The 27,995-nt window shown below is 39.9% G+C and overlaps 1 protein-coding gene across 1 annotated transcript; it reads right to left on the bottom strand.

Moving 5' to 3' along the window:
* Positions 1-19,265: 19,265 nt before the first annotated feature.
* On the bottom strand, positions 19,266-27,983 carry psmb5 (proteasome 20S subunit beta 5). The gene is made up of 3 exons (XM_039654762.2): positions 27,744-27,983; positions 25,487-25,793; positions 19,266-20,089 (listed from the first exon to the last, which is right to left on the bottom strand). The coding sequence occupies exons 1-3, from the start codon at positions 27,957-27,959 to the stop codon at positions 19,803-19,805; spliced, it is 810 nt and encodes a 269-aa protein (XP_039510696.1). The 5' UTR covers positions 27,960-27,983; the 3' UTR covers positions 19,266-19,802.
* Between the last annotated feature and the right edge of the window lie 12 nt (positions 27,984-27,995).

Here is a 27,995-nt window from a genome sequence, read left to right on the forward strand (position 1 = left end):
ACCAAAGAGAGTCAAGTCCGAGTCGAGACCAGAGACCAAAGAGAGTCGAGACCGAGACCAAAGAGAGTCGAGTCCGAGTCGAGACCAAAGAGTGTTGAGTCCGAGTCGAGACCAGAGACCAGAGAGGGTCGAGTCCGAGTTGAGACCAGAGACCAAAGAGAGTCGAGTCCGAGTCGAGATCGAGACCAGAGAGGGTCGAGTCCGAGTCAAGGCCGAGACCAAAGAGAGTCGAGTCCGAGTCGAGACCAAGACCAGAGAGGGTCGAGTCCGAGTCGAGACCGAGACCAAAGAGAGTCGAGTCCGAGATGAGACCAAGACCAGAGAGGGTCGAGTCCGAGTCGAGACCGAGACCAAAGAGAGTTGAGTCCGAGTCGAGACCAAGACCAGAGAGGGTCGAGTCCGAGTCGAGACCGAGACCAAAGAGAGTCGAGTCCGAGTCGAGACCGAGACCAAAGAGAGTCGAGTCCGAGTCGAGACCGAGACCAGAGAGGGTCGAGTCTGAGACGAGACCAAGACCAAAGAGGGTCGAGTCCGAGTCGAGACCGAGACCAAAGAGGGTCGAGTCCGAGTCGAGACCAGAGACCAGAGATGGTCGAGTCCGAGTCGAGACCAGAGACCAAAGAGAGTCAAGACCGAGACCAAAGAGAGTCAAGTCCGAGTCGAGACCAGAGACCAAAGAGAGTCGAGACCGAGACCAAAGAGAGTCGAGTCCGAGTCGAGACCAAAGAGTGTTGAGTCCGAGTCGAGACCAGAGACCAGAGAGGGTCGAGTCCGAGTTGAGACCAGAGACCAAAGAGAGTTGAGTCCGAGTCGAGATCGAGACCAGAGAGGGTCGAGTCCGAGTCAAGGCCGAGACCAAAGAGAGTCGAGTCCGAGTCGAGACCAAGACCAGAGAGGGTCGAGTCCGAGTCGAGACCGAGACCAAAGAGAGTCGAGTCCGAGATGAGACCAAGACCAGAGAGGGTCGAGTCCGAGTCGAGACCGAGACCAAAGAGAGTCGAGTCCGAGACGAGACCGAGACCAGAGAGGGTCGAGTCTGAGACGAGACCAAGACCAAAGAGGGTCGAGTCCGAGTCGAGACCGAGACCAAAGAGGGTCGAGTCCGAGTCGAGACCGAGACCAAAGAGGGTCGAGTCCGAGTCGAGACCAGAGAGGGTCGAGTCCGAGTCGAGACCGAGACCATAGAGGGTCGAGTCCGAGTCGAGACCGAGACCAAAGAGTGTTGGGTCCGAGTCGAGACCAGAGACCAGAGAGGGTCGAGTCCGAGTCGAGACCAGAGACCAAAGAGAGTTGAGTCCGAGTCGAGACCAAGACCAGAGAGGGTCGAGTCCGAGTCGAGACCGAGACCAAAGAGAGTCGAGTCCGAGTCGAGACCGAGACCAAAGAGAGTCGAGTCCGAGTCGAGACCGAGACCAGAGAGGGTCGAGTCTGAGACGAGACCAAGACCAAAGAGGGTCGAGTCCGAGTCGAGACCGAGACCAGAGATGGTCGAGTCCGAGTCGAGACCAGAGACCAAAGAGAGTCAAGACCGAGACCAAAGAGAGTCAAGTCCGAGTCGAGACCAGAGACCAAAGAGAGTCGAGACCGAGACCAAAGAGTGTTGAGTCCGAGTCGAGACCAGAGACCAGAGAGGGTCGAGTCCGAGTTGAGACCAGAGACCAAAGAGAGTTGAGTCCGAGTCGAGACCAGAGAGGTTGGATAACCTAAGGTTGGGCCTCAAACCAGACTCAAAGATATCTTCAAGAATATGTGAAATATTTGGTGGTAACAATAAAATTGGCACCATACTCAAACTGTAAACCAAATATACCATGGATGTACTCTGTAATGGTAAAAAGACCACATAGTGGTGTAAAGGTAATTTTATTATAATTATGACTTACAATTATTACAGTCAGTAAGTGCTCTTTCACATAACATTCCTGCATACGAATTCTGTGTGGCTTTTAAATGCAAACTGAATTATAGATGATAAGGTAGACATTTTTAATACATAGTTGAGCTAGAGGCTCCACATCACATCTGACCTGGGTCCTGCTGCATTTGCGTGCCGCGACCATTATAGTCTCAAGACATGTTCAGTTGCGCACAAGAAAGTCAGCAATCATTGGACGTTTCAATCAAACAACAATTTAAAGAAATATTAACATACAATAATAATCATGACATATTTTGAATGGGACTCGAGTAGACTCGGGAATAAGTCCGAGTCCCAAAATGTTCGAGTACGAGTCAATTCCGAGTCAAAATGCACACGAGTCCATGACAAGACCGAGTCCATTAAAATATGGTCTCGAGACCGAGTCCACACAACACTGTTGTTCAGTCCAAAGGATTTTTTATCAGCAAACAACACCATCTGTTATCCCATGCATCTGGTCAAATAACAGCTCTGGTCAAACCAAAACGCATACTAAGAGACTGTCGTCCACCGTGATCACTTGTCTGCGTAAAAAAGTCAGACTTCAATGAAAAGTCAACTAAAAATACAGATGTGTTGCAAAACCATTTCGCTCTGCTGAACTGTCGCTCTATCTCGGACAAGGGCCTTTATCTTAATAAACTTATTACACACACAACCCTGTATATGATATTTTTTACTGAGACCTGGCAAACACCCAATGATTTCATGCATCTCAATCTGCTAACACCATACGTATACCAGCACCTGTCTAAGCCGTGTTTAACTGTATCACAACTCCAGAACACTTGCTCAACGGGACTTCCATAATATTAAGACTCCTGAATATATGGTTTTAAAAGTTTCCTTTCACAGCCCCCAAAAAATCCTAATTTATAGACCACCTTAGTGAACAAACTTAGTGAACTACTAACACTAGCCTGTGCTTCATCATCCATAGTCATCTTACTTGGTGACTTTAACATCCACGCCGACACTCCCTGTTATAATAGCACTCAATAAAAGACTGTTCTGGACTGCTTTGAACTTTATCAAAATGTTAATTTCCCAACTCATACTAATGGCCACACACTTGACTTAGTTTGAACATCTGGTTTGAATGATTTCTCCATCAATGGTCTAGGCACTCCCATCTCCTGTCTTTCCTGTTGCTCAAATAGTAGAGCGTTGGTGCTTGCAATGCCAAGGTCATGGATTCGATTCCCAGGGAAAGCAAAGACTGAAAAGAATATAAATGACTACCTTGAAATGCAATGTAAGTCGCTTTGGATAAAGTCATCTGCCAAATGCTTAAATGTAAATGTAATCTATTAATGTATCACTGATTATGAGCTTATTACACTTGATTTTACACGAATTTGTCCAACTAATGCATTGACAATACTACTTTTATTGTAAGTTCAGTGCTACTGTATTAATGCTGACATGTTTGCTGCATCTAATTGCTTCATCTGCTATTTCTGATGTTTTTGATTACACCTGTCCATCTAAGATATTTGATTTATACCATTGTGCTATTTCTGGCATTTTAGATGAGCATGCTCCAATTAGGACAAGGTACGTTCCCCTTTCCCACTCCTCAACATTTCCCAATGCCTGTCAACAAGAATCTGATGACTTGTGCAGTTCTTTTTTGCACCACTTTCAAGGAAAGTTGGATGCTTTGCGAGGGACTTTTGGTGATGAATCGACCGATTCTACTTGTGAGCATGCTCAGTCTATAAAAACACTTAATAACTTTGTTGACCAACCCCATCTTAATGCGTGAAATAATACAGAAATTCAATTCTTCTTCCTGGCAGTTGGATACCGCACCAACAATCCTTTTGAAACACTGTACCTCTGTCATTTCTGCTCTCTCTCACATCTTGGTAAATATGTCTCTTCTGTCTGTCTCTTTTCCAGTCTTTCTGAAGACGGATGCAGTAACACTTATCCTTAAAAAAACAAATCTGGACCCAACTGACTATGCTAATTATCGCCCAATCTTCCGTATTTCTCTAAAATCATGGAAAAGGTGTTTGCCACTCAACTGCTCTTATATCTATCTTTCAACAATAGCGATTTATTATGATTGGTTTATTTCAGTCTAGTTTTCGCCAAAACCACAGAACTGAAACTGCATTAGCAAGGGTTATGGACAACCTCTTACTCTTTGGTGACTCTGGAAACTGTATTACTCGACCTCAGCTTAGCCTTTGATACTGTCTGTCATAAATTTCTACTCATGCGCCTCTCACAGATTGGTATCTCAGAACCTGTGCTATCCTGTTTTTCCTCCTATCTGACAGACAGAAAATACTATATCACCATGCACAATTATAAATCTCACACTGTCATTCTCAAACAAGGTGTCCTCAGGGATCAGTTCTCAGCTCTTATTTACCTGGCTCAATTTAAATTTTCTCAGTTTGAATCTGACTGAAACAGAAATTTTAGTTACTGGTCCACCATCTCTAACAAAATCTATAACTAATACTCCAAGACTTGACCTTGAAGCAACATCAATTCCATCTGCCACTGTCAAAAACTTGGGTATCACCTTCAATACTGACATTAGTCAACTCTGCAAAGTTTCAGTTTTTCAACTCCACCATATTGCCAAACTCTGGCCCTATATTAGCCCAAAAGACACTGAATCGTTGGTATATGCGTTCATCACATCTCGCCGCCCTCGACTACTGTATATTATTTTTTCTGGACTACCAGCACATTCTATCTCACGTTTGCAATATATTCAAAACTCTGGCACAAGATTACTAACTTACACCAAACAAACCGCTCATATCACTCCATTTCTGTTCAAACTCCACTGGCTACCCGTGCCATCCCGTATTACTTACAAAATTCTTATACTAACCTTAAAATCACTCAATGGTCTTGCTCCTTCCTATCTTTCTGACTTACTCTCTCCTTCTATTCCCCTGTGAGCCGAGCTTTCACCTATCATCTATGGGTGGCAGGTCTTTTTTTTTTCGTTTTAGCCCCTAAGCTATGGGACTCTCTTCCCCTGACTCTCAGGACAACAATCACGCTGCATGAATTCAAGTCTAAACTCAAATCCCATTTGTTTAAACAGTATTATCAGTCATGACATGTTTTTCTTGAACATTCTTCATAACTCTGTACAGTCATAATGTTAAATTGAGTACCGTTAGTCTTTTGCATCTTTACTTCAACTGTCCACCTTCCTGTCTGTATATAGTGTTGTTTTTGTTTGTATTTCAAAATGTAATGCGATATGCAACTGAAATTGGTCGGACTGGGCAAATGTCTATTGTCCATTCATGTGTGAACTGACTGTTTTTTTGTACTGTTATTGTGAAGCGTCCTTGAGCTTGGGAAAGGCGCTATATACTCTTATTATTATTATTATTATAAAGTAATAAACCTGTCCTTGATTTACTGGATGAGATGAGCAAGCATTGGCTAAAATAAATCCTCTCAAGGTAAGGCTGCATCAGCTTGATTGGAGGATTCTGTCTTAAGGAGTTTCATGGGGCAAAACAAAAGTAGATTTTAGAAAAACAAGAGTAGTGACAAAAAAAATCCTGCCTACTTAAAAAAAGCATCATCTCATCGTCTCATCACATCTTATTTCTACCATATCTTATTCCTACCACTTTTATGATTTAGATTTAAGTGATCCCAAAAGGACTTTTCAAACTGTGCTTAACCCTGGGTTATCATCATTCTGAAACCCACTTTTAATCCTGGGTAAAATAACATTTTACACTTGTTATTTGGAATTGGGGTTAGCACCACTTTTTACGCAGGGGTTATAAACCGTACTCCATAGCAACGATGGCACCTCTTTTGCATAATATGAGAACATGCAATGAGCCTGCAACTGGTCGCATGCTGCACTCGTCCAAACAATGACACTGACACACCAAATATTCTAATAAGGATGTTAACAGGGTTTAGGAATGTATGGTGTGACACATCTTGCTGGGATTAATTGTTAACCCTGGGTAAATTATGAGCAATGTAAAACGTGAACCAAGATAACCCAAGATTCCATTTAACCGGGGTTTAGAATGACCCAGGGTTATCTATTTCACATATGAAAAGCCTTAAAAAGTACTAGCCACAATTAAAAATTACTTAATGCCATTGCATTAACGAAATAATAAGTTTCTAATGTGGTATAGTTATTTTATAATTATATTATGTTTAAAAAATGATAAATGAACTTTTGAAGTGTTAAATATCCACAGACTATATTCACAGTTAATATGATATACAGCAGGAAAGGAAGTAGATCACATGTGAATTTTTCTCTTTTGCACATTTTGGGGGAAAATCTAAGGGGTGAATTTAAACAAGTGCCAAATAAGCTCACGGTGGTAGATGAACGCATTATCAAATTAGCTAAAATACTTCATAAAGAATTGTGCGAGGGACAGGGAACATGTAAAACCACTCTATGTAAATGCTATATTTGCAGGGGGCACAGATTATGTGTGGGCACAAAAACTGAAGTTAGAAAACATCACTTAGTTTGATATTTTGTTATTTGCTGTAATGGCAAACATTTTTAGTGTAGCTTTACATGTCCAAATACATTTAGGGGCACTGTATAACAGTCTCTGCCAGAGGCATTTTCTCCAAAGAGGCAAATAAAAAATCTGGATAAGAAAATAATAGACACTGAAGAAATAAAACAAAATGAATATAACAAAATATTAGATGAAATAATGCGTACAGCAACAGTGAAACACGTTTCACATGGAGACAACTTCACTTTAAAGACAAGACACAGGTGAAAAGTCAAGTGAGAGGAGGCAGTGCCACAGTCCCGCTTTGATTGGCCTTTTACCCTGTCATTGTGATAATGTGTGCCTATTATGTTCTCTTCATCACTGATTGGCTTATTACACTGTCAGCGCAACAAAGGCCACATTTCATGTTGACAATCAATCTACAAATTGGCCTGAATAGGTCCACTCTCCAAAAACAAAACAGCTGTCATGGGGCAGGACAGTGCATGTACCTTAAAGCAGTTTCGGCTCCTGACCGTAAATTTATAGGAGTAGGGTTACAAATTTATTCAAATGTTTAATTTAGGTTCCAATATTATAGTATTTTAACTGAGAAAGTTCTGTACACTGTTTTCCATTTTGAGGCAATCAAGGTGTCGGACATTAACCTCTTGTCACTTCTCAAAGTTCAGCTGGGCTTTTTGTTGATCTAATCAGGCTGATTGGATTCGCATCTCAAGGCTTTGAGGTACACTGTTATGCTGATGAAATCAAGTGCTTTGTTTCAGAGTGTCACCACCTCTATATAGCCCCTCCCCCTTGAAAGGTATATGAACACAAGGTATTTTGGCTTAGGTCAGACTTGGCCAAGATTTTTGGACGAAGCAGACTTAGGGATACTACAGCGATGCAACAGCAATAAAGAACCCTGCTTAAAAAGATACACCCGAGTCTTCCGAGTTTCAAACACTTTAGAAGAAAAAAGTTCACAACATAGGGCAAATTCTGGGTCTAACTAGCACTAGTCTCTAGCACTAGAGACCACTCGGTGAGATTAACGTCTTTGTAAACTATAGTTTATGTATGCAACCACAGAAACCGAAAATACTCAGGACAGCAGCATGTGTCCAAATTATAATCTTAACCGTTCTATTTCATCAGAAACTACCTTAAAACAGCACTTTAAGTGTAAAATAACAAACTTGTCCTTTATGTCTGGAGTAATGGTTGAAGAAAATTCAGCTTTGCATCACAGAAATAAATGATAATTTTAAAGTATATTAAACCAGAAGGTAAAATTACGTCTGTAATACAGAATCAAAGGTGAAATGTGCTTCACTCAATGAACAAGATCAATAGATCTTGAAGAACAGAAGAATAGATCAGTCAATCACATTTCATACTGTAAGAATAAATGACACCATGCTGAAATCATATAGCTATACAGTGATAAATACATTACACAAGCGTAGGTCAAAATTCAAAGTGGCTCCATTTAAAATTTTAAATCATTTTCAAGGTGACTGGAATGTGGAGATATGGCCCTAAAACTACATTGCCATGGCAACAACAGTCTTTCACACAACATACTGTCTATTTCACACTAAAGGGGGAAGTAAAGGCCAAAGCTCAGTGTAAAGTGAGTTGTTTGATCCTAAACCTTGCATGAAGGTCAGGTGCCATTGTTTGGTAACGCACTAGACACCCTAGGTCATGGAATCGAAGTGTCTCTTTAGCCAAGAGCGCGTGTAGGTGTGTATAAGCAAATTTGCGGACAGAGGCGTCACAGTGTGCCCTTGAACAGACAAATGGTTCATGAGCAGACTACTGAAAAAGCCCTTAGAGAGGCACTAGGGAAAGAACACCAGTGATCTGAATCATCACCATCACCATAATGAGAGGAGATCTGTCCTAGTCTATAAAAACGATAGAGATCATAAAACGAGAAAGGGTGCATGGGTAGAGAAGCAAGAGCATGATCAAACAGAGATTCTAGGGAGAATAACCAAAAGGAGTCAAATAGAGACAAACACCGGGGTAGATAGAGGACATGGGAGACAGAAGATAATGTAGTTATTCTGGGATTCTGCTTCAGCCCTGACAAGCCAACATTATAGACTATATAGCAACTGGCGGGATTTTAACACTGCTGGATATTTGAGCTTGTACTCAATTAGACACAAGGAAAGGAAGAGAAAAGCGAACGGAAAACAAGAGCAGCCAGGTAAACAGGATGTGCAAAGGACACGACATGGGCTTTCAAGGTAAAGGACGAGCCAAAAATATGCCTGGAATTTGCATAACACATTCCCCTACCTCAGCCCGTTGTATACCACACAAAGTCAGTTCATTTCCATAACATGATCTATTCATTTCTACACCAGCCGACACGGAATAAGAATGATAGGAATCTAATCTCTTCACCCACTGACCTTGTCACTCTTCCCAAATCCTCCATCCATCCCATCCCGTCTATTCCTACAACATTCACACAATCCACTAGATTCGTCAATTATACCCAATCTTGTCCAGTGGCTGTCAATCACCGCCCTGACGTCCTGCCCACTGGATCATCCATCAATGGTGGCAGGCCGAACGCATCCCTTCTCATTACCCTCATGTCGCTGGCCTGGAGAATTACAAGTGCGGCGACAGTGGAGAGGCCAGCAGCGGAGGGGAATGGCTTGAGGAACGAGCTGGAGGGCCTTAATTAAGGCTAGTCCTCCACTGCCGTGAGGGGGGCTGAGGCATTGATTAGCCTGAACAGGAGCGCAGGGGAGATGGCCAGTGAGACAGGGCGCTCACGGGAGATTAAGTAGGAAACTACAGGAAAGGAGAAGACTTCACGCCTCAGAAACTTGTTCCTTAGGTGAGCAGGAGGCTGCTTCTGCACATCTAATATCCTTGTCACAGCAGCCACAAAGATGGTAATCTATCCAAACTAACAGCAGAAATGCACTTTGTGAAAGTACAGACATTAATGATCGGCCTAGCAACTTATTCTGCGGTTATTGTGGCACCAACAAACCTCAGTACTTAAAGTGGCGATGTAACGGAAGTTGCGACAGATCTTTTCTTGCGTATTGCGATGTACTTCCGAGTGAAACGGATTATCACAAATTAAAAATAATAAAGTAGGGCAGGGACTTCGTTCTATCCATCAGGCCAATCTGAATGTAACCTTTTAGTCAATTGTGAGAAATTAGTGGTGTTTAAGCACACTTAGGCCCTGTTTACACGAGAACGCTCACGGCTGAAAACGTAAAAATATTTTGTCGGATGTGCCTTTCGTTTACACGGTGACTGCGTTTTTGGGGCTTAAAAACACAAAAAAGTGAAACCACCCCCAGAGTGGAAATCTTAAAAACGCTCCACCGCCGCGTTCCTCTGTAAATGTTAAAAACGCAAAAGTCTGCTTGACAGTGAAGGTTGTACGCAGGTGCGCGGACTTGGTGTTGTTGTGTGGCAGTGCTTCACGTTGCCACCTAGCCGCCTGGAGTGCATACTACATTGAATTTCACACTCTTTTGCATCACCTTATGCAAGCGGATTTCCCACCAAAAACGCTCGTCTAAACGTAGAATAAAAAGTGATAATGCAATGCCCCTTTATTACGTTTTCTCTTCAGAATCGTTTCCGTGTAAACATAGCCTTAAAGTATTGGTCAGTAGACACTTTAACATATCCTATGAATAGATGAATCATTTAGATTAATAACATGCATTTAGAAAAGGTATTTCCATTTCATACCAAGTTTAAAGGTAGAATTAAACGGAAGTCACAATAGGTGTTGAGTGGATGTGGATTGCTATTGCTGTGATCTCATGTGATTGACACGCCCACCCTCACGCCAGTACACGCACCTAAAGGATTATTAAGAACACCTGTTCAATTTCTCATTAATGCAATTACAAGTGGACAGTTGGAGAGTTGAAGACTGGAAAAATGTTGCCTGGTCTGATGAGTCTCGATTCTGTTGAGACATTCAGAATTTGGCGTTAACAGACTGAGAACATGGATCCATCATGCCTTGTTACCACTGTGCAGGCTGGTGGTGGTGGTGTAATGGTGTGGGGGAAGTTTTTTTGGCACACTTTAGGCCCCTAAGTACCAATTGGGCATCGTTTAAATGCCACGGCCTACTTGAGCATTGTTTCTGACCATGTCCATCCCTTTATGGCCACCATCCTCTGATGGCTACTTCCAGCAGGATAATACACCATGTCACAAAGCTCAAATCATTTCAAATTGGTTTCTTGAACATGACAATGAGTTCACTGTACTAAAATGGCCCCCACAGTCACCAGATCTCAACCCAATAGAGCATCTTTGGGATGTGGTGGAACAGGAGCTTCCTGCCCAGGATGTGTATCCCACAAATCTCCATCAACTGCAAGATGCTATCCTATCAATATGGGCCAACATTTCTAAAGAATGCTTTCAGCACCTTGCTAAATCAACGCCACATAGAATTAAGGCAGTTCTGAAGTTAAAATGGGATCAAACACAGTATTAGTATGGTGTTCTTAATAATCCTTTAGGTGAGTGTATATGGCCGTTGCAGAAAAAAAAACTGCCTTTGACAGCAAAAAATAAAAAAGATTTAGTAGGTAATTGTCAGGAGACTAAATCTGTCCAGTTCAAATGAAATTGCACATATTGTATCTTTCTAGAGTCAAGAAAAAGCTTCTTTGGATCCACAATGCCACACTTAAACATAATGACTAAAGTTTTGACTTGGCTCAACTGTAAGAGACTGCATTCTTCTGTAAATAGGAAGTGGCACTGGTCGCTGAAACAGCAAGACTCTCTTAACTATTGCCGTACCATCACAGTAGCTGACCTGAAAGATAAAAATGCACTTGCACAAAGTATGTTTCGAGCCTAAAAAAAACAGAGATTAACACAAAATACTTACAAATAACGATAAGGTTGGGGAAACGATTGTACAGATTGGGGGGGAAAAAAAATCAATCATTTGCATCTGGTTTCATACATGCTAAACACATGTAAATAAGATCCAGCGCACACTTAATCTATACACTTAGAATTGTGAGTATTTGGTAGTGTTATTTTGCTCAGTTCTCTACTCTCTATAGCTGACAGCAGAACACTAGCCAGCCTATGCGATTTAGCTTGATCCACAATGCCGCATACTCGATGACCCGCTGTGAAAAGCAATAAAGTTTTTTTGTTTTTTTTGTTTTTTTGCCGTGGGGCATGCTCAAAAGGACACAAAGAGCAAAGAAACAAAAATACACAAAAGCAGTGACCACAGCAGCAAACATCAGTCTTAAACTCTTCTCTTCAGACACTGGCTTCGCCTCGCTTCACCTTCTCCCTTGCAGGGCTGCCACATGCTTGAAACAGAGACGCTGATAATAAAACAAACAGACATGCTACATTTATATGGTCAAGTGTCTTGAGCAAAGGTGAACGGCTTGTGTCAGTCTAAGTTACTCAGAAGACAGATGATGACTATATGGACCTTTCCCCACCTTGTTCATAACCATCATCTGAAACCTCCATCATTGAACACAATTTCAGAGATATTAAGCTTAAACAACCACAAAGGTGTCTGATTCTGCCTGCTATAAGGTGCATGGTGTTACATTTTAAGATAAAGCTCATTTCAAAGGAGTGGTTTTGGAATCTATGATTCTAGTCAACATTTAATTTATGCAGTCAATATAAATATGTAGTCTATAGGCTACTTTTGTGGGGGGGGTTTGTTTGTTCAGCAAGGATGCATTAAATTGAACAAATGTGGTAGTAAATGCATTTATAATGTTAAAAAACTAATTCAAATAAATGCCGTTCTATTAATCAAAACATCCTTGGGGAAAATTATTATATACAAGATATGCATTTCTGAACCAAATCAGCAAATTAGTAAATAAAAAATAAATGATTTTTTAATTGTAAATATATTTCACAATATTACTCTTTTACTGTATTTTTGTTTATCTGTATGGTTCTTCTCTTAGTGAGTTGACTTTTAAAAATATTCAAATAAAATCTATAATAAACATTTACATTTTAGATACTGTAAGAAAATTGATACCTTGGGTAAACGTAATCCAATGGGTTGCCTTTTTTTTCCACACTGTTTATACTTGCCCTGGGTTACAGTAAATCTAGGCAGGTTTCAAGATTTTACACTGCACATTTGTAAACCCTGGATTAAAGTTGTTATTTGCATATTTATAAGGTTGATAACACTGATTGAACAAACACAGCATACATTGAGCATGTGAACTGTTTCAATAACTGCTTATCCATCTGTGAAAATCTTGTTGATTTGCTCTGGAAAATTATTACTGTAGTGTAGCCTATCCCTCCGAAGACTTAGGATCAGATCAGACATGATGTTGATTGCCACTAACCCTTTAAGTAAAAGAGCAAAAATCTGCACTTACATTTGAACTGAATAAATTAAATCTGTAAACATTAAAATAATATTTCAGTACTAGTATTAAAGAGCACCTATCATGGATTTTTGAAAATGACTGTTCATGTAGTGTGGAATATAGCTCTAAGGGAATGAAAACATCCTGCAAAAATGTATATCTGAAAGTGCACCGTATATAAAGTTATTGTCTTTCAAAAGTGAGAGTCGACTCCGAGTCTATGAAATGAATTGCTTTTGAAACGAGTCATTAGCTGTTACATCGTGACGTAGATACAAAACATTAGCTCATTGGCCGCTCCCAACAACTGCGTGCGCAGATGGGAGTGTAAACTTGAAGTGACGTCTAGAACACATTCAAAAACTTCAGCTGAATAGCGTCATGTCGAGAAGACGCTGTGTTCTACATTGCAAAGACAGTTCAGCCACTTGTTTCCATTGCCCAGGGACGAGTATGTGAAGAATCAGTGGTTAGAGTTCATATTTGCAACGATACCACAACAGTATAGCCCGAACCTTGTGTTCTCATCATTTTAATGAAGAATCATTCAAAAACATAAATGAATTCAAATGTGGATTTGCAATCCGGTTGTTCCCGAAGGAGGGCTCAGTATCCAGTGTATATGGATCAGGTTCGTCCTCCTTCGAATCACAATCTGTAAGTATTATTAATAATGTTTGCTGTTACCAGACATTCTTTGGAAAATGGCAATTACCTCCTAAACGACTTAGCCAAATATGACTTCGCTCTATATAATAAGCACTGCCCCTCAAAAGCCGCCGCAATGTGAGAGCTCTGTCAAGTCGAAGTTAGTCGCGGAGTGGAGCTCTTGTCATCTCGAAAACGCCACGCTGATATTAATCCTTGTTTTAGTTCTCCTTATTTTCCCAAAGTCAGCTTGCCATGGTTCATAATGTTTTAACGAAACAACTGCAGCTAGATGTAACCAGAGCCGCTCTGGCAACGTTCTTGTCCACGTCTGTCGCCATGGTTACTATGCCAGGAGAGTGGGCCTACATCAAGGGCGGAAACCGGGGATAATGCGGATATTACGTCAGTGACAGGCGACAAGTGAAAATTCCAGTGAAAATTCCCGGACGGCCAATATCTAAAATTGGAATTTATCTGAAATTACAAATCTTTGGGAACTTTTGGGATTTTGAAACTGCAGGAAATTTATCACACTGTGGCAAGTGATTTTTGGATAATTTATTACAAAATTATTATATATTGTAGCCTACCTTTAACATGCTTTTTGTGTGAGAGGAAAAATGCTCACACAAAACTACTGTGTGAAGTTCAAATTAACGTCATCATGACAACATAACACTACAAATGCCTGTAAAAGAATGATATGCTAGGCAGTTTTAAAACTGAAAAAAGTTGTTACATTTATATAAATGGTTTTCTCGACACTCAACACGCTTTACATATAGAAAGGGGGAATCTCCTCAACAACCACTATATATTATACAAGTTATTAAACAGAATAATACATGTTTTTCCAAATTAAAATAATATTCTTAGAATATCCTTTAACTATTTTAAAATATGCAGCAAAAATAGTGTCTCTTCACTTCCAATTTGCACATTCGAGGTTGCTGCACAAGTTTTAACTGTTCCCTTTTAAACACAGCGGGAAAGTATGACTGACTTCAATATGAATGTTTAATTAGACAAGAACTGAGGCGGTTTATGATAGGTTGTGTCTCTAGGGCTGGGTTTCATAACCAAGGGTAGAAAATGCTGCTGCGAACCTCGTTAACTCTTTAAAGCCGAAGTGTACCACCGGCAGTAAAAAGGCTTATTGGGAGGGGGGGGGTGAGTTTTCTATCGAACGATACAGGGTTCCAGACTGCGACCAAATGGTCGTATTTTGCGACCAAAATTGTGTCAAAAACTTGTTTTTTACACAATAAAAACTCGTTTTTTACTCAAAAAATTGTGTGCGACTGAATTTTACATCCAAGTGAACTTATATGGTCAAGATAGACACTCCCAGTATAGTGTAGGCCTACTGAATCAGCTCTGAATTGAATAGTTTTTGTAACTTTAATAAGGATTAATCTTTAATTGATATAGTCAATTATGCAATGTTATTTTACATTTGATTATTTCAGTCTATTTCTGTACATGAAAACTAATGTTATCTACCTGAAAACATTTTTTTTAGATTGTTGCTCTATTGTATTTATTTGTGCTTTGCTTGTGGTTAGATTATTTGTTCATATTTTCTTTATTTTATTTGACATTAGTCTTTTTTCCCTGAATACATACCGAAACTGTGAACCTAAACCTGTGAGACAAACTGAACCGTGATCCATTGTACAGTGTCACAGTCGGAAGATGATTCAGAGTGAGAAGTTTTTGTGGCTAAAAAGGCCAAACCCACCATTTTTGTGAAGACTGGCTGCGAGAATTCATCTGGTTAAGGTAGGACTGTAATGAGTCGCTACCCCATTACTGCGGGGAACACGAAATTTGCCGACAGTGCAGGCACTTCACAGTTTAAACACAATATGCTAGTTAAACACAATCTTATCCTTAGGCATAGAGTATGCGGTGACATGTTAATAAATCAAAAAGCAACGCCACTGCCGGTTGCTTTTAGTAGTCAAGAGGTTGTAACGTTAAATCAGAGTTCAAAGGCATTGTAATTTCTGCATCTATTATCAAAGTATTTATTAGTAATACACTGGGAATTGAATTAGTAGAAATGTTAATATTTGATTAGTATGTTGATTTACTGTGTGTGCTCCTAAATTTTCCAGGTTGTGCCCCTAAAATATTCAGTTGCATTTTCAAGTTAGTCTGGAGCAGTGCGATGTCAACCTTTTGACTTTCCTTGTTATCTAGGGATGAAACGCTGAAAAATAATGTCTATTGTCACAGACAGACAGATAGTTGAGAGGGAGATGAAAGAAAGAATTACTGAAGCCACCAAGATAAGACAAAACAAAATTTCATGCAGAATTATGCCCAAGGTCGTCTGATCATGCTAGGTTTTTTACATAGGCCTAGGCCTATATATTTAAATTACAATTAATTGGAATTAATGAGCACAGCCGCAATTAGAATGAAAAATTATGAAACTGAGGGGGGAGAAGAAACAAGGAGGGGTGGGCTAATGGGGTATGCAACAGGAATGATAAGAGCGTGTCCGTTGCACGCGGGGGGAGAGAGAGAAAAGAATGCGCGAGTGGCACCAAATGCTATTACACGAGGGCGAGCTTGAGGACTGAAACACGCTGATTACATAACGTCTCGAGAGTCTTTAGGCGAACACTGTATCGAACCAGAGTGATTTCCTGACAAATTGACCTCTCATTTGTTTTCGATCCGGGAACAGCTACCAAAGAGGGGGAAAAAACTGTTTTATTCTTGAATATTCAATCAGAACCACAAGATTAAATCAAAATCCACATTTCTTATTTTGATCTATGCTTACATCTTCCAGTCCAGAAGAATTTTTTTTTTCTAGAATTTTGATTTGCTAGTTTTAGCCGGCATCCAATCTGCATTTCCGGCCTGACCAGCTGAAGTGTGTCTAAAACCACTATAACCTGCTAACACTTGCCTGACCAGACTGAGTGACCAACAAACCATTTAAGATCAGTATGGTGAATATCTAAAAGCATCTCAAATCTGCTAGATCACAGGGGTGAATCTATTTATTTTATGGTTGGCAGGTTGTAGCAGGTCTATGCTGGTCATATGGTTTAAGATGACCTTGCCAAATAAAACCAACCAATAGACCAACATCATCAGAAGAAAACCATTCAAAAAAAGGTGGACCTGCTGAAAAACATCACAAATGCCTTTCATTATAAGAGCAGGCTCATCTTAAGCTGGTCTAAAATGTTTATTTTAATCAGAGTATATTGTGAAATTTGAATTCTAATTCAAAGCAAATTAAATAAAGCAAGAGAGATTTGTCATGTATGCTATGGCCACCTGACAGATGGTGGCACGTGGGTGCAATGGGGTTATTTTCTGACACTGTGAAAATCATATCGCTGGCACTTAACAAACTAACCAGCTGGTCTCTCACACAATCCTATTCTTCATTTTGGCTTTGGTTTAAATACAGTTTGACTATCCAAATCACTACAGACTTACGTGGATTGTATCACAATGCTTGTTGTATCATAGGACAAATAGTGTGAAGATGATCCATAAATATCGACAAAGCACACTGCTGGTATACTGAAACTTCAAGTGGCTCTTGCTACATTTTTAAACCTTGAAGTGGAGGCTTAAACTATATCTATTACTCATCATGAGAGATTCAAATGGTAACTTCTCCCATTGCAATGCATCCAACATTATTTTGTTATATTGCATGTGAATTGCATTTTCTAAAAGCTAACCATTTTGGATAATTAAGGTAGTTGATGAGTGCTTTCAAGAGTGACCAGCCCAACATCTCATTTAACCACTCAAAACAAATGTGTTTGATGCTGCAATAACTAAATTACTTCAAAAACATGATTTGTAGTCATTTCGTATGTAACTCCCTCATCTCTTAATTTTCTCCAAGCAAAGTAATGGAGAAGAGCACCCAATTTACATTTATCGAAATCCCATTTGCTTTCCATCTGCTAACTAGCCACCTGTGAAACTAGTTTTTAACAATCATTGGGGCTCAGGGCCACCACATCGTCCCACAGCCTTTATTAGTGTTTGTTTTCAGCTATAAAACTACTGAGGGGGGCTACAGTGAATCCTTGCATTGTAAAGCAATGTGATAATGGACATTTGGTGTTGGGAAACTAGGTGTGCTGAAATTAAAATTGGAAATAAATTCCCCCTCTAATTAAAAAATAAGACAACCAAGGACTGAGTCCATAGACCCGAAAGCCGGAGGACGATTGCAAAACAGCACAAAAAAACAATTACTATATTCCTTGTCAGCTTAAGGTGCTAGAGATTGTTTACTTCTGTTCAGCAAGCACTAATAGCCCACAAGACGAGACCAATGCAGACAAAGACACAATGCACTATTTGCATCTCTAAAATACTATTACGAAGCAGTGATGGCAAGAGGAAGGAAAAGGCAAGACACTTAAAACAGGGCCTCAGGCAAAAGTGAAGAGGAAAATCTAGTTCTTGTGCTGATGGAGACAAATGGGCATTATGGCTGAAACGAATTCCATTGCAAAAAATATATATTTATTTTTTAAGCCATCTGAACCGATATTAAAAGGTTCACCTAGAAATAGATACTGTGCTCCCAAAAATAGTTGGGCACAAATGTAGGAATGGCACTAGATATAGGCTTTCAATTTAAAAAATAAAAATGATTCATTCACAATTACACAATATACCAATTTAATCCTATTTAAGAGAAAATCAATTAATTTGGAGGCTTTTCACAGATAATATTGATAAATTCAAAGACATACAACATTGTGGCAAAAAACATAATGGTGCTATATATGAGTTTACGCACAGGTCAGGGGGCATGACCATTTTGCAAGATGTAAACAACACTGGGTCCAGAAACACTTCCTGATTCAGTTTGTAACCGTTTTCTTTATTTCACATGTAAAGAAAACATCTTAAAGATGTGTGTTTAACTTTTTGATTCAGTTTTATATGTTCTGTTGGTTGTATTTTATCCCAGCTTTTGTGTAGTGTTAAAAAAACTGAAACAGGAAGTGCTTCTGGACCAGTGTTGTTTACATCTTGCAAAATGTGGTTCAGTGGTTCTCAACCTTTTTGACTGAACTATCCCCCATTGGCTAACACAATATTTGAAGGCCTGCTATGGGTGGGCATTATAATGGTACACATGGTAAACGAGAATAAATTTGTCAACCGGTAGAGATTTTGAACTATGGTCTCTATCACAGTTATGCTCATGTGGCGTTGCACGTGGATAGCACAAAAGCTTAACATTTGCATGCATCTTTAATCATTGCTGTTAAAACCAGGTGATTTGAAGCATAATTAGGAATTTCCACAATTGTATTTGCAACTAAACAGTCATTTATGAGGAACCCCATTGGCTAACCTCTGGTGTTTCTGATGTGATGACATTGTGAATAGAAACTGGGAGTGTTGATATTAAATGAACCAGTTCACTTTATGGATATCCATGATTCTTTATGTTGTGCAGAATTGATTTATTGGGGGGCTTTTTTTAGCATTTTGTTTTTACATTATAATCTAATTATTAAAAAGACATCATGCAGCCCAAATGATCTTGGGACAAGTTGCCTTAAAGTAACTGGACAAGAAAAGTATAGTTCTGAGAAAAGATATAGCATTTTGTTGGCAATTTGAAGATGCCGCTGGTTTGATATTTTGTAATGTAATGCAATGACATTCACACATTAGGTGTGACTCAAGTTTCCAAAAAAATTTTAGAGCCACTCCACAACTTGTGAACACCTGTCAAAGCACTTACCAACCAATACATCAGGATGAAGAAAAAGAACACTTAAATAGCAAAATTTCAAGGTTTTATTGAGAGTAGGTTTAGTAACTGTGGTAACTGCGGATACATGTGAGAAGAGAAGAACAGAAGCCCACTCCCACTCAGCGAGAGCTGGCCAACAGGAGTTTTGGCTTGTCATAGTGTCCACTGGGACGCAGCGCCCCCTTATTTTATAAATCACAAACAACAAGTGGAACTGCAATGGATGGGTTTGTAATACTACTGAAACTGTGGCTGACAACTCAACGAATAACATACGTGAGAAAAAAAACGGTAAATTATTTAACTTGAAGAGAAAGAGATGAGGAAGAGAGAGACAGCTTTGCTTGAGTATCTCATGCGCAGAAGAGCAAGCTCTTACAAAAGAGCTGGCATTAACTTTCCTGGAAGCGGATCTGATTTCATTAAGTAAACTGAAGTGCCTTTCGGGTTATATCAGCAATCTGCTATTCATTCTTCATCTGACCAGTCTCACCCTTCCTTTTGAAACTCAATTGATGCTGTGGCCTCTTCCCTCATCCCTTTTCTCCATCCAATCCTTCTCTCTATGCTTTCTCACTCTGGTATTTAAGGTGCAGCTGAAGCACGTCTTCCTGAGAGATCCTTTCCCAACCCTTGCTGTGGACGTGGTAGAGATTGACTTGGCCTCCACTGTAGGCATCACGGTAAGTAGCTTGGTAGATGGCGCGGCGGCCTAGGTCGCAGGCTTCCTCTATGGACAGGTCGTTGCGAAGGCCACTGTCAACGACACCGTAGGCGTACATGGAACCCGAACCAACTGCGAACAGGTCTCCGCACACGCGGTTGCCCTCTGAATCCACATAGTAGAGCCCTGTGATCAGAGGAAAGCAGAAAGTAGAGGAAGAGAGAGAGAACATCAGTACTGCTTTACATCATGCTGTGCTAAAAAGGCAGGCGCCTCCACGAAAGTTAAAAGCGTAAAAAAATTATATAAAAAAAAAAAAACTTGAGAGAATTCAGTAGATCGATGAAATGAACATAAATAATGTTCTGAACTATACAAGGTCAAATCCATCTCGGTGAATACATGTGAGAAATGGGAAACAGTTGGTTTATTATTTTTTTCCTGACAGCCGGATGCTCGATAGCTCAAGCTCAAGATTACCTAAAGGCTTCAGCATAAAAGCAGGAGGGAGGGGGAGTGTGATTTTGTTTTTGTTTTTTTACAGAAGAGAAGATCTTGCTAATATTAAGGAAGCTAAAGAACAAGTTATGACCAGGTACAAGCAAATATAGCATCCAACCCGGGGCGGTGCCTGAGGTGCTATTGAGCGCTCCAAAAACACCAGAATTAATTATTGATTTACACCTGAAGACCTGAACTCTCCCCTAACATGATGGACAACTCACATCACACTTGGTGAACTGATGGGTCACTATCTAGTCCAGCAGCAGATCACCTCAAGGCAAGTTTCAAGTGTCCAAAAGGCTGCGCTATGACAAAACGCACTGCTAGAGTAATGGTGACTATGTCCCATCTGTGCTCCAGCAGAACCAGGCAGCAGATGGACCGTTAACCGGGTAGTTCACCCACAAATTAATAACGTCATCGTTTACTCACCTTTTGGAACATAAAAGATATTTTGAAGAATGTTTTAACTGATTTTGTCCACACAACATGAGAATAAAATATGTTTTGGAAATAGGGCTGCACTTTGTCGAAATTGAAATATACCAAAAAATATTGAAATTGCAATATGCATCTCACAAGGTGTGCAACAATCATTTTAAAGGAGAACTCCAGCGCAAAACGAACCTTTGGTCTAATAAAACATTGGTACCTAGTCAACTGTTCTCTGAGATTTGTTTTCATGACAATCGAATGTAAAGAGTTTTATCTCTAAAAACTGTTCAGCGTATAACGCTAGTAATGGGGGCATTTACTAAGTAAAAAGAAATCACTAGTTTATACCACTAACAAGGCTCAAAATAGCCCCACACTAACACAGTAACATAATGAGGGCCCATACATGCAAAACAAAGCATTGAGAGCTTTGTAAGTGTACAGACCGTTTAATAAGAAGATACTTTATAAAAGACAGTTCACTTCAGTTCACGCCATCTTGGGATAACAGTCACGACAAGTCGAACCACGAACGACGTGCCAAGTGAGCTGAACTGTATGAAGTTCAGCGAACTTCTGAACTGTATGAACAGTGTTCATGGTCTTTACATTTGATTGTCATGAAAACAAATCTCAGAGAACAGTTGACTAGGTACCAATGTTTTATTAGACCAAAGGTTCATTTTGCGCCGGAGTTCTCCTTTAATACTTCAGAAAGTTACGTAATGTCAAAGATAGCATAAATGCAACTTATTTTGAATTAGAGTGTGCTCTCCGATGACACGTGCGAGACAAGCTGTTATGACGCTCTTACTCCTAACTAGTCAGAGAAGATGAGTTAGCACAAGGCACCAAGAGAGCAGAAAACATGTTGGTCCTATTATATCAAATTGATTTTACACACTTAAAGCATTATTGCATCAACACATACTGCATTATTTAACAACAAAATAACATCACATTGTCACGTTTGACTCTTTCGCCGTCGTCTTGTCAGTCAAGAGTGAGGCAATATGGGCGAAGTGAGGTGAAATTTGACTCCTGCAGCTGATCTGTGCTACGACTCTATTGAGCAGTTATAGTAATTTCTACTATAGTCTAAACAATAATGGGGGGCGGAGCCACAGTGGGCCAGGGATGAAACCAGTGTTGCTGCTGAACACGGTCTAACACCTACTATCGCAGCAAGCCTACTGAAAACGTAATGGTAAGTTTGAGACTTTGAGTAAAGTTCAAGAACCCCAAAATCAGCTAACAGAGACATTTCGTAGGGAGTAAGGCTGAGGCGTCTTCAAGGAAATTACACTCTCTGTACGCACTGTTAGCTCGACCTAATAATCATTACTGCTCCCTGAATATGTGCAAAGTGTGACGACTAAAAACAGGTTAAAAATGCAAGACGGCAACTCTCTTTCAGCCGCAAGGCACCAGTTCTCATTAGGAGCAGAGTACGAGGGTACTTCAGCAGAGTGGATTTTTTTTTTTTTTATGTACGACACCTGGGATCGTTTTATCACACAACGGCCGTTGCATGCTACCTGCGTCGCTGGAAAGGGGTGGGGAGGTAAAGGTGAACAAAACAGGCACTTGAATTTGCGAGCCCTCGTAAAGCAGAGGCGCCAAAGCGGGAGCGATCTCGGGATGCTACGACAGCCAGACTCATTGCACTCCATCACAAAGGTGACAGGCAGTTAGATGTGCATGACTGAAAGAGCGGCTGTCTGCATGTATGAATGGCAACTTGAAGACAAAAGGAAGGAAGGAAGGAATATACACAGGTGATGGGCTGACTGCTTTGCTGATTGTCACACAGCCATGGTTGGTTAGGAGAGCCACTGATGAGCGCAGCTGCTCAGAAAGCAAAGCATCTCTGTGTACAGACGTCTAAGCATGCATGCATATCACCAGTCCGTGTATACAGAACATGAAAAGATGGCAGTTGAAAGAGCTTCATATGTCTTTGAGACAGCAGTCCTGCTGATATTTGCATCTTCTGGCAGGACAGCAGTTGTCCATATTTTCACAGTTGGTGCACAATCCAACAGAGAGCAAATGTAATGTAATCTAGAAAAGTTGCAGAATACAGATCATGATTGACTGTTGCTAGAAATAAGACCATGGTGAAACGCTTCTTGAATTGCTTGACCAAAGGTCAGGTTGGCCTTATAAACACCTGCATCTCAACATGAATCTCATGTAAGCACTTGCATGATGGCAAGAGAGTTATTTAATAATCTTTAAACGTCATACAGTCCCGAATAATGTTAAAAGTGGTTTTAGCTCACTGCTTAATTGATAGAGTAAGCGACTGAATCACACAACATTTGGACCTCACTGTGATTGAATCACAAATTAATTTTAATACCAGTTGTAAACAGAGTCCATAACTCAACCAGCAAGGAAAGAATGCATCTGTAGTAGAACTGCTCTACAGTAATGACTCAAGGGCTAAACAAGGGCGTCAACAGTGGTCTCATTCTCCATCTTGAACCATGTCACAGATTTTTATTTAAAAACAAAAAATCCTCAAAGAATGACACTTAAGCCCCTTTTACACAGAGATTCCAGAAAATACACGGATAATGTGACCCGGCATTTGTCCCGGGATTGTTTGATTTCGGTTCATTCACACTGCCAGTGATTTGCCGGGATCTGTGAGTGCGTTCACACACAACCCGTAAAAATCCCGGCAAGACACATGACGTCAGGATGAGACGTATAACGGACGCGTCAAAAACATGTACACGCTCATACCGTTCCACAAAGCTTCAGCACGGATAGTGAGGCTCCTGGTCTCTGCTTCGCTCCAGTTTGCAGACATTTGTTCGTCCTTTCTTTGTTGATGACCAACACAAACTTTCTTCTAAGAGCAACAGAGTCGCGCGATGGCATGAGCGTCATCACTATGACACACCCTTTACGCCATTGGTCCTGGCTTGTTCACACAGCGCGTGCTCCGGGACTGATCCCGGCAATGTTACTAGGTCCCCAACCCGGGATCAGTCCCGGTATCAATCCCGGGTAGTGTTTGTGTTCACACAGAAGGCTTTCTGGCAATTTCAACACGCTGTGTGAAAGGGTGCTTTAATCACAGGAATAAGAGTGCCCGACATTGTCAAGGCAGTAAATGTGCTCTGTTTAATCGAGATTGATTTAATTTGCACAACATTTACCTCTCTATTGAATCACAACACAGCTAGTGCAGCTATCGAACTTCTAACAGCAATCACTACTTGCAAAATTGATTGTAAGATTTACCACATAGTTTTATTTATCCGCCAGACAAAGGTTGTTTTTTGGGAGCGGGGGACACGCTTGCCTGTGTCACCGCATAAACTCCAATTGATCGAGCTGACAGGATTTTGCATGCGACCCGATTGCCCTGGCTGAGAGCCGCGTCCATCATGGTGTGGCTCCCTCCTGGCCCAAAGTCACCGGCATATTGATTTCCCATTACTGTGTCACTGTGCAGGGCCTCTTTAAGCACACTGGCTGTGATGTAGAGCAGTTACAACACCCCAGTGTCTGCAATTGAGGGACGCATCAGTATCACAGAGCGCTATGTCGCCATCTGGTGGTACTGGCTAATCTAAATCCCTGGTTTGCACACTCATAAACTGCATTTTGCAGCAGCAATTTATATTAGTCTTTCTCAATCAGGTTTGCTTAATTTAGGCTTGCACTCTTCATGTTAGGAAGAAACAAAATAAACTGAAAATGGGCAGAGCTCACCATTAAGACCATTAAATTAAAAGCCTCTTATAGATCTAAATGCAATATCCAATTAAGAAAAATGGACATCAATCATTTTCTAGAAAAGCAAAACTCTACTAGAGAGTCCATTATTGTGCAAGTTTGTGATTCATCTCAAAAACAATGCCATGGTGCTGCATATTAAAACCAGATCCCGGCTACCGATGGAGTCTGGCGGGAAATTATGGTGATAGAGCTATTTTTACAAAGCTGTTTCCGCAAAAAGGCAGGGTCAAATAAGCAGAGAAAATAATCACATAATTTGTCCCCATGCCAACTACAGCAATCATTCAAAATGGTGAAGAACAATTCTGACAAACTTTCACATCACAAAGCTATTCCAGATGCAAACAGATTACAGCTGGAATGTTTCCGCTCAATGCCTTTAATGGAATCAGAAAGCAATCAGAATCAGAAAACCACCTTTAATTAAAAGCAAATATTCTTGTAAATACCATTACAAAATATGTAATTACCATAATCCTCAATCCCATGGCTCACAAGACAATTTTATAAGAGAATATTAACAAGGTAGAGTGTATTAATAGCGGAGAAAGTTTTTACATGAAATTTTCGTATTAACAACAACGGCGATTCTTGAAATTTGATTTAACTAGAATTTTTTTTATTTTCGACAAAAGCAATACCAATATCACAGCACAATTACTGGCAGCTCCAAAAAACAATTACATAGGCAATGCGTTTATAAATATGTATTTATTATTACCAAGTGTGTGTGTGTGTGTGTGTGTGTGTGTGTGTCAGAATTATTTTTTTATTGTAATATAATATTATAATAAATTATTTAAGTGTGGCCAAATGCAACACAAAAATACAACTTTGTCTAACCAAGTTGTTGTAGTCCAATTTACACATGAGTATAATATTTACCTGGCCCTCTTTTGTCCCAGCCGCAGACCATCGTCCCCATGCTGAGGCCCATACCTTTGTACTGATACACCATGTTAGCCAATAGCTTGGAGGCAGCCGCCACTGAAATGCGCTCTTTGTTGCGCAGTTCGTAGATGCGGCACTGCCTGGCCAGCAGACGCTCCCAGAAGCTGCAGTCCGCGGCTCCTCCTGCCATAGTGCCAAGCAGGTACGGGTTGATTTCAATCACCTTCTTCACTGTCTGTGAAGCGATATAGGAGCCGGCTGTAGCTCTGGAATCCACAGCCACAATGACACCATGCTGAAACTGAGACATGAGAGAAATATGTTAATGAAGCTTGCACATTTATTCATTTAAATTTCACTTTAATTTTATTGATTTTACATAAGACAACAAAATGCTGATATATAATAACTTTAAAGTGCCCCTATGCTGCTATGGTTCCCAATTTGTTTTGGAGGTCTTCTACAATGCATCCAAGGACAAAAACACTTATTTTCCCACAATATACATTACGCATCAACTCATTATACTGAACTCATTACTCAAAGTCTGAAAACGGTTTGTTTAAAGATTCAGTTGCTCTAAACCCCTCTTTTCCGAGAGCCTCCACTGCTCTGATTGGTCAGACGGCCCAGTCTGCTGTGATTGGTCTACAGCTTTTTTTATAGTATTTTTTTTGCAATACTATAATCCCTGATATTTTATTATATTAAAATTTTTAGTAGATTATCAGTGCTTGTTATCCAGGCTTATGTTATCCTGTCTGAAGTTTCTCATGTCACTAGTATCATGACTAGTTTCATCAGTCAGTCATTGCTGTCATCATTTTAGAGAATATTGTTGACTTCACAAACAGAATGACACTTTATGACATCATAAGCTATAATTTGTTTCTTCTAACAAATAGACTAATGCAGGTTTGTGAATAATCTATTAAGACAATTCAATTTAGAGCCACCCACTCAAATACATGCCAGTGAAGACATTAAAATACATGTAGTGCCAAAATACAGGTGTATTGGCAGGGAGTTAAAAGGAAAATTAGTAAAGATTTAGGAAGAGATATACCAATGCAATTTGTCTGCTTGATGGATTCCCCCCCAGATCAGTTTAATAAATCCCAATTATTTATATTATTTATATAATAATACATCTATTATTAATGGCACCAAGGAAGATAATCACTGTGAACTGGATGAAATTACACAAACCTAGTGTGACAGATTGGACACAAAGAAAAACATATGTATTTATTTGGAAAAAAATGACTGTGGAATTGAAATGAGACATTTTTCATTTTTATCTTCATCATTTCATTTTTAATCATTTTTAACAGAAGTGGGTGCTAATTGTAAAATATTTGCTTTAAATGAAATAGCTTTAATCTAAGTTAATGTATGAACAAATGGACAAAGGATATATATATATATATATATATATATATATATAATGTTTAAAAAAAGTTTTTTAAAAAATCACAGGTAGTGACATTTTAATAGGAGTTTTAATATATAAAGACTCAAGATTGTTGCTACTAAGCTGTGAATATACAACTGACTACTAAACAAAAAGTCTAAAAAAAAAAGACTAAAGAATAATCTTGTGTCTGAATAACATTCTGACAGTATCACCTGCTCAGGATCACACATGTATGTCAACAATGAAAAAAAAATCATTAATTGTGTCATTATGGGTCTTATTTTGACAATCTTCACTTTGGCATACAGACCCAACTTTACTACAGTATCTATTCATACTGTAATCAGATCCAATTTAAACGTCCATGCATGTAAACTTTTAGAAACTTCGTTCGTAACACTGTAAATACGTTTTAACTCTATTTGAAACATGTTTACAGTTCTTGTTACTGAAACGAATTAGGTTGTCTTAAAAAAAACACTAAAAACAAAATACGTTTATCAGTGCATGTCTTTTTTTATGCGATAGAAATTAACCTAAAAGTAGTAATGTTGGTACACATGGTACAAATGCTCCAGTTGGTACAAATGGTTTATTTAGCAAGTCAAATAAACCAGTTAAAGGAGTAAACATTAGTATACTTAGCCAAACTGCCTAGTCACTCATTCTTTAGCCTTTATCTTTTGATAACAAACACGGTATAAGCATCAGGGTAACGCTAGTTTTTTTTATAAAAGACACACTTCTGAATGTGTCATGATTATTAGGTTTGGTAAGGTGGACTAAAATAGTAAACTGGCCAGATGCTATTAGCTGCTGGCTAAATGAACTCACTTTGAATGCTAAGGTGGTCGTGCCATGCAGAAACTCGATTTTTCTCTCCGGTTCATCCCCTTCACCCAGTGTTTTCACGGCAAAGTTCAGATTTTCACCCAGTGCATCTCGAAAGCCGAGATCCGTCTGGTTCATGCCACAAGCATGCCCAAACGGCCGGTCAAAGCGATCTGAAAAATCCGCAGACTCACTCCGCAATACACTAGACAGCGCCATGTTCCAGATAATAACCAGAAACGGAGTTCTGCTTCT

The sequence above is a fragment of the Pimephales promelas genome, chromosome 5, assembly GCF_988280905.1.
Source record: "Pimephales promelas chromosome 5, fPimPro1.hap1.1, whole genome shotgun sequence".
Classification (NCBI taxonomy): Eukaryota; Metazoa; Chordata; class Actinopteri; order Cypriniformes; family Leuciscidae; genus Pimephales; species Pimephales promelas.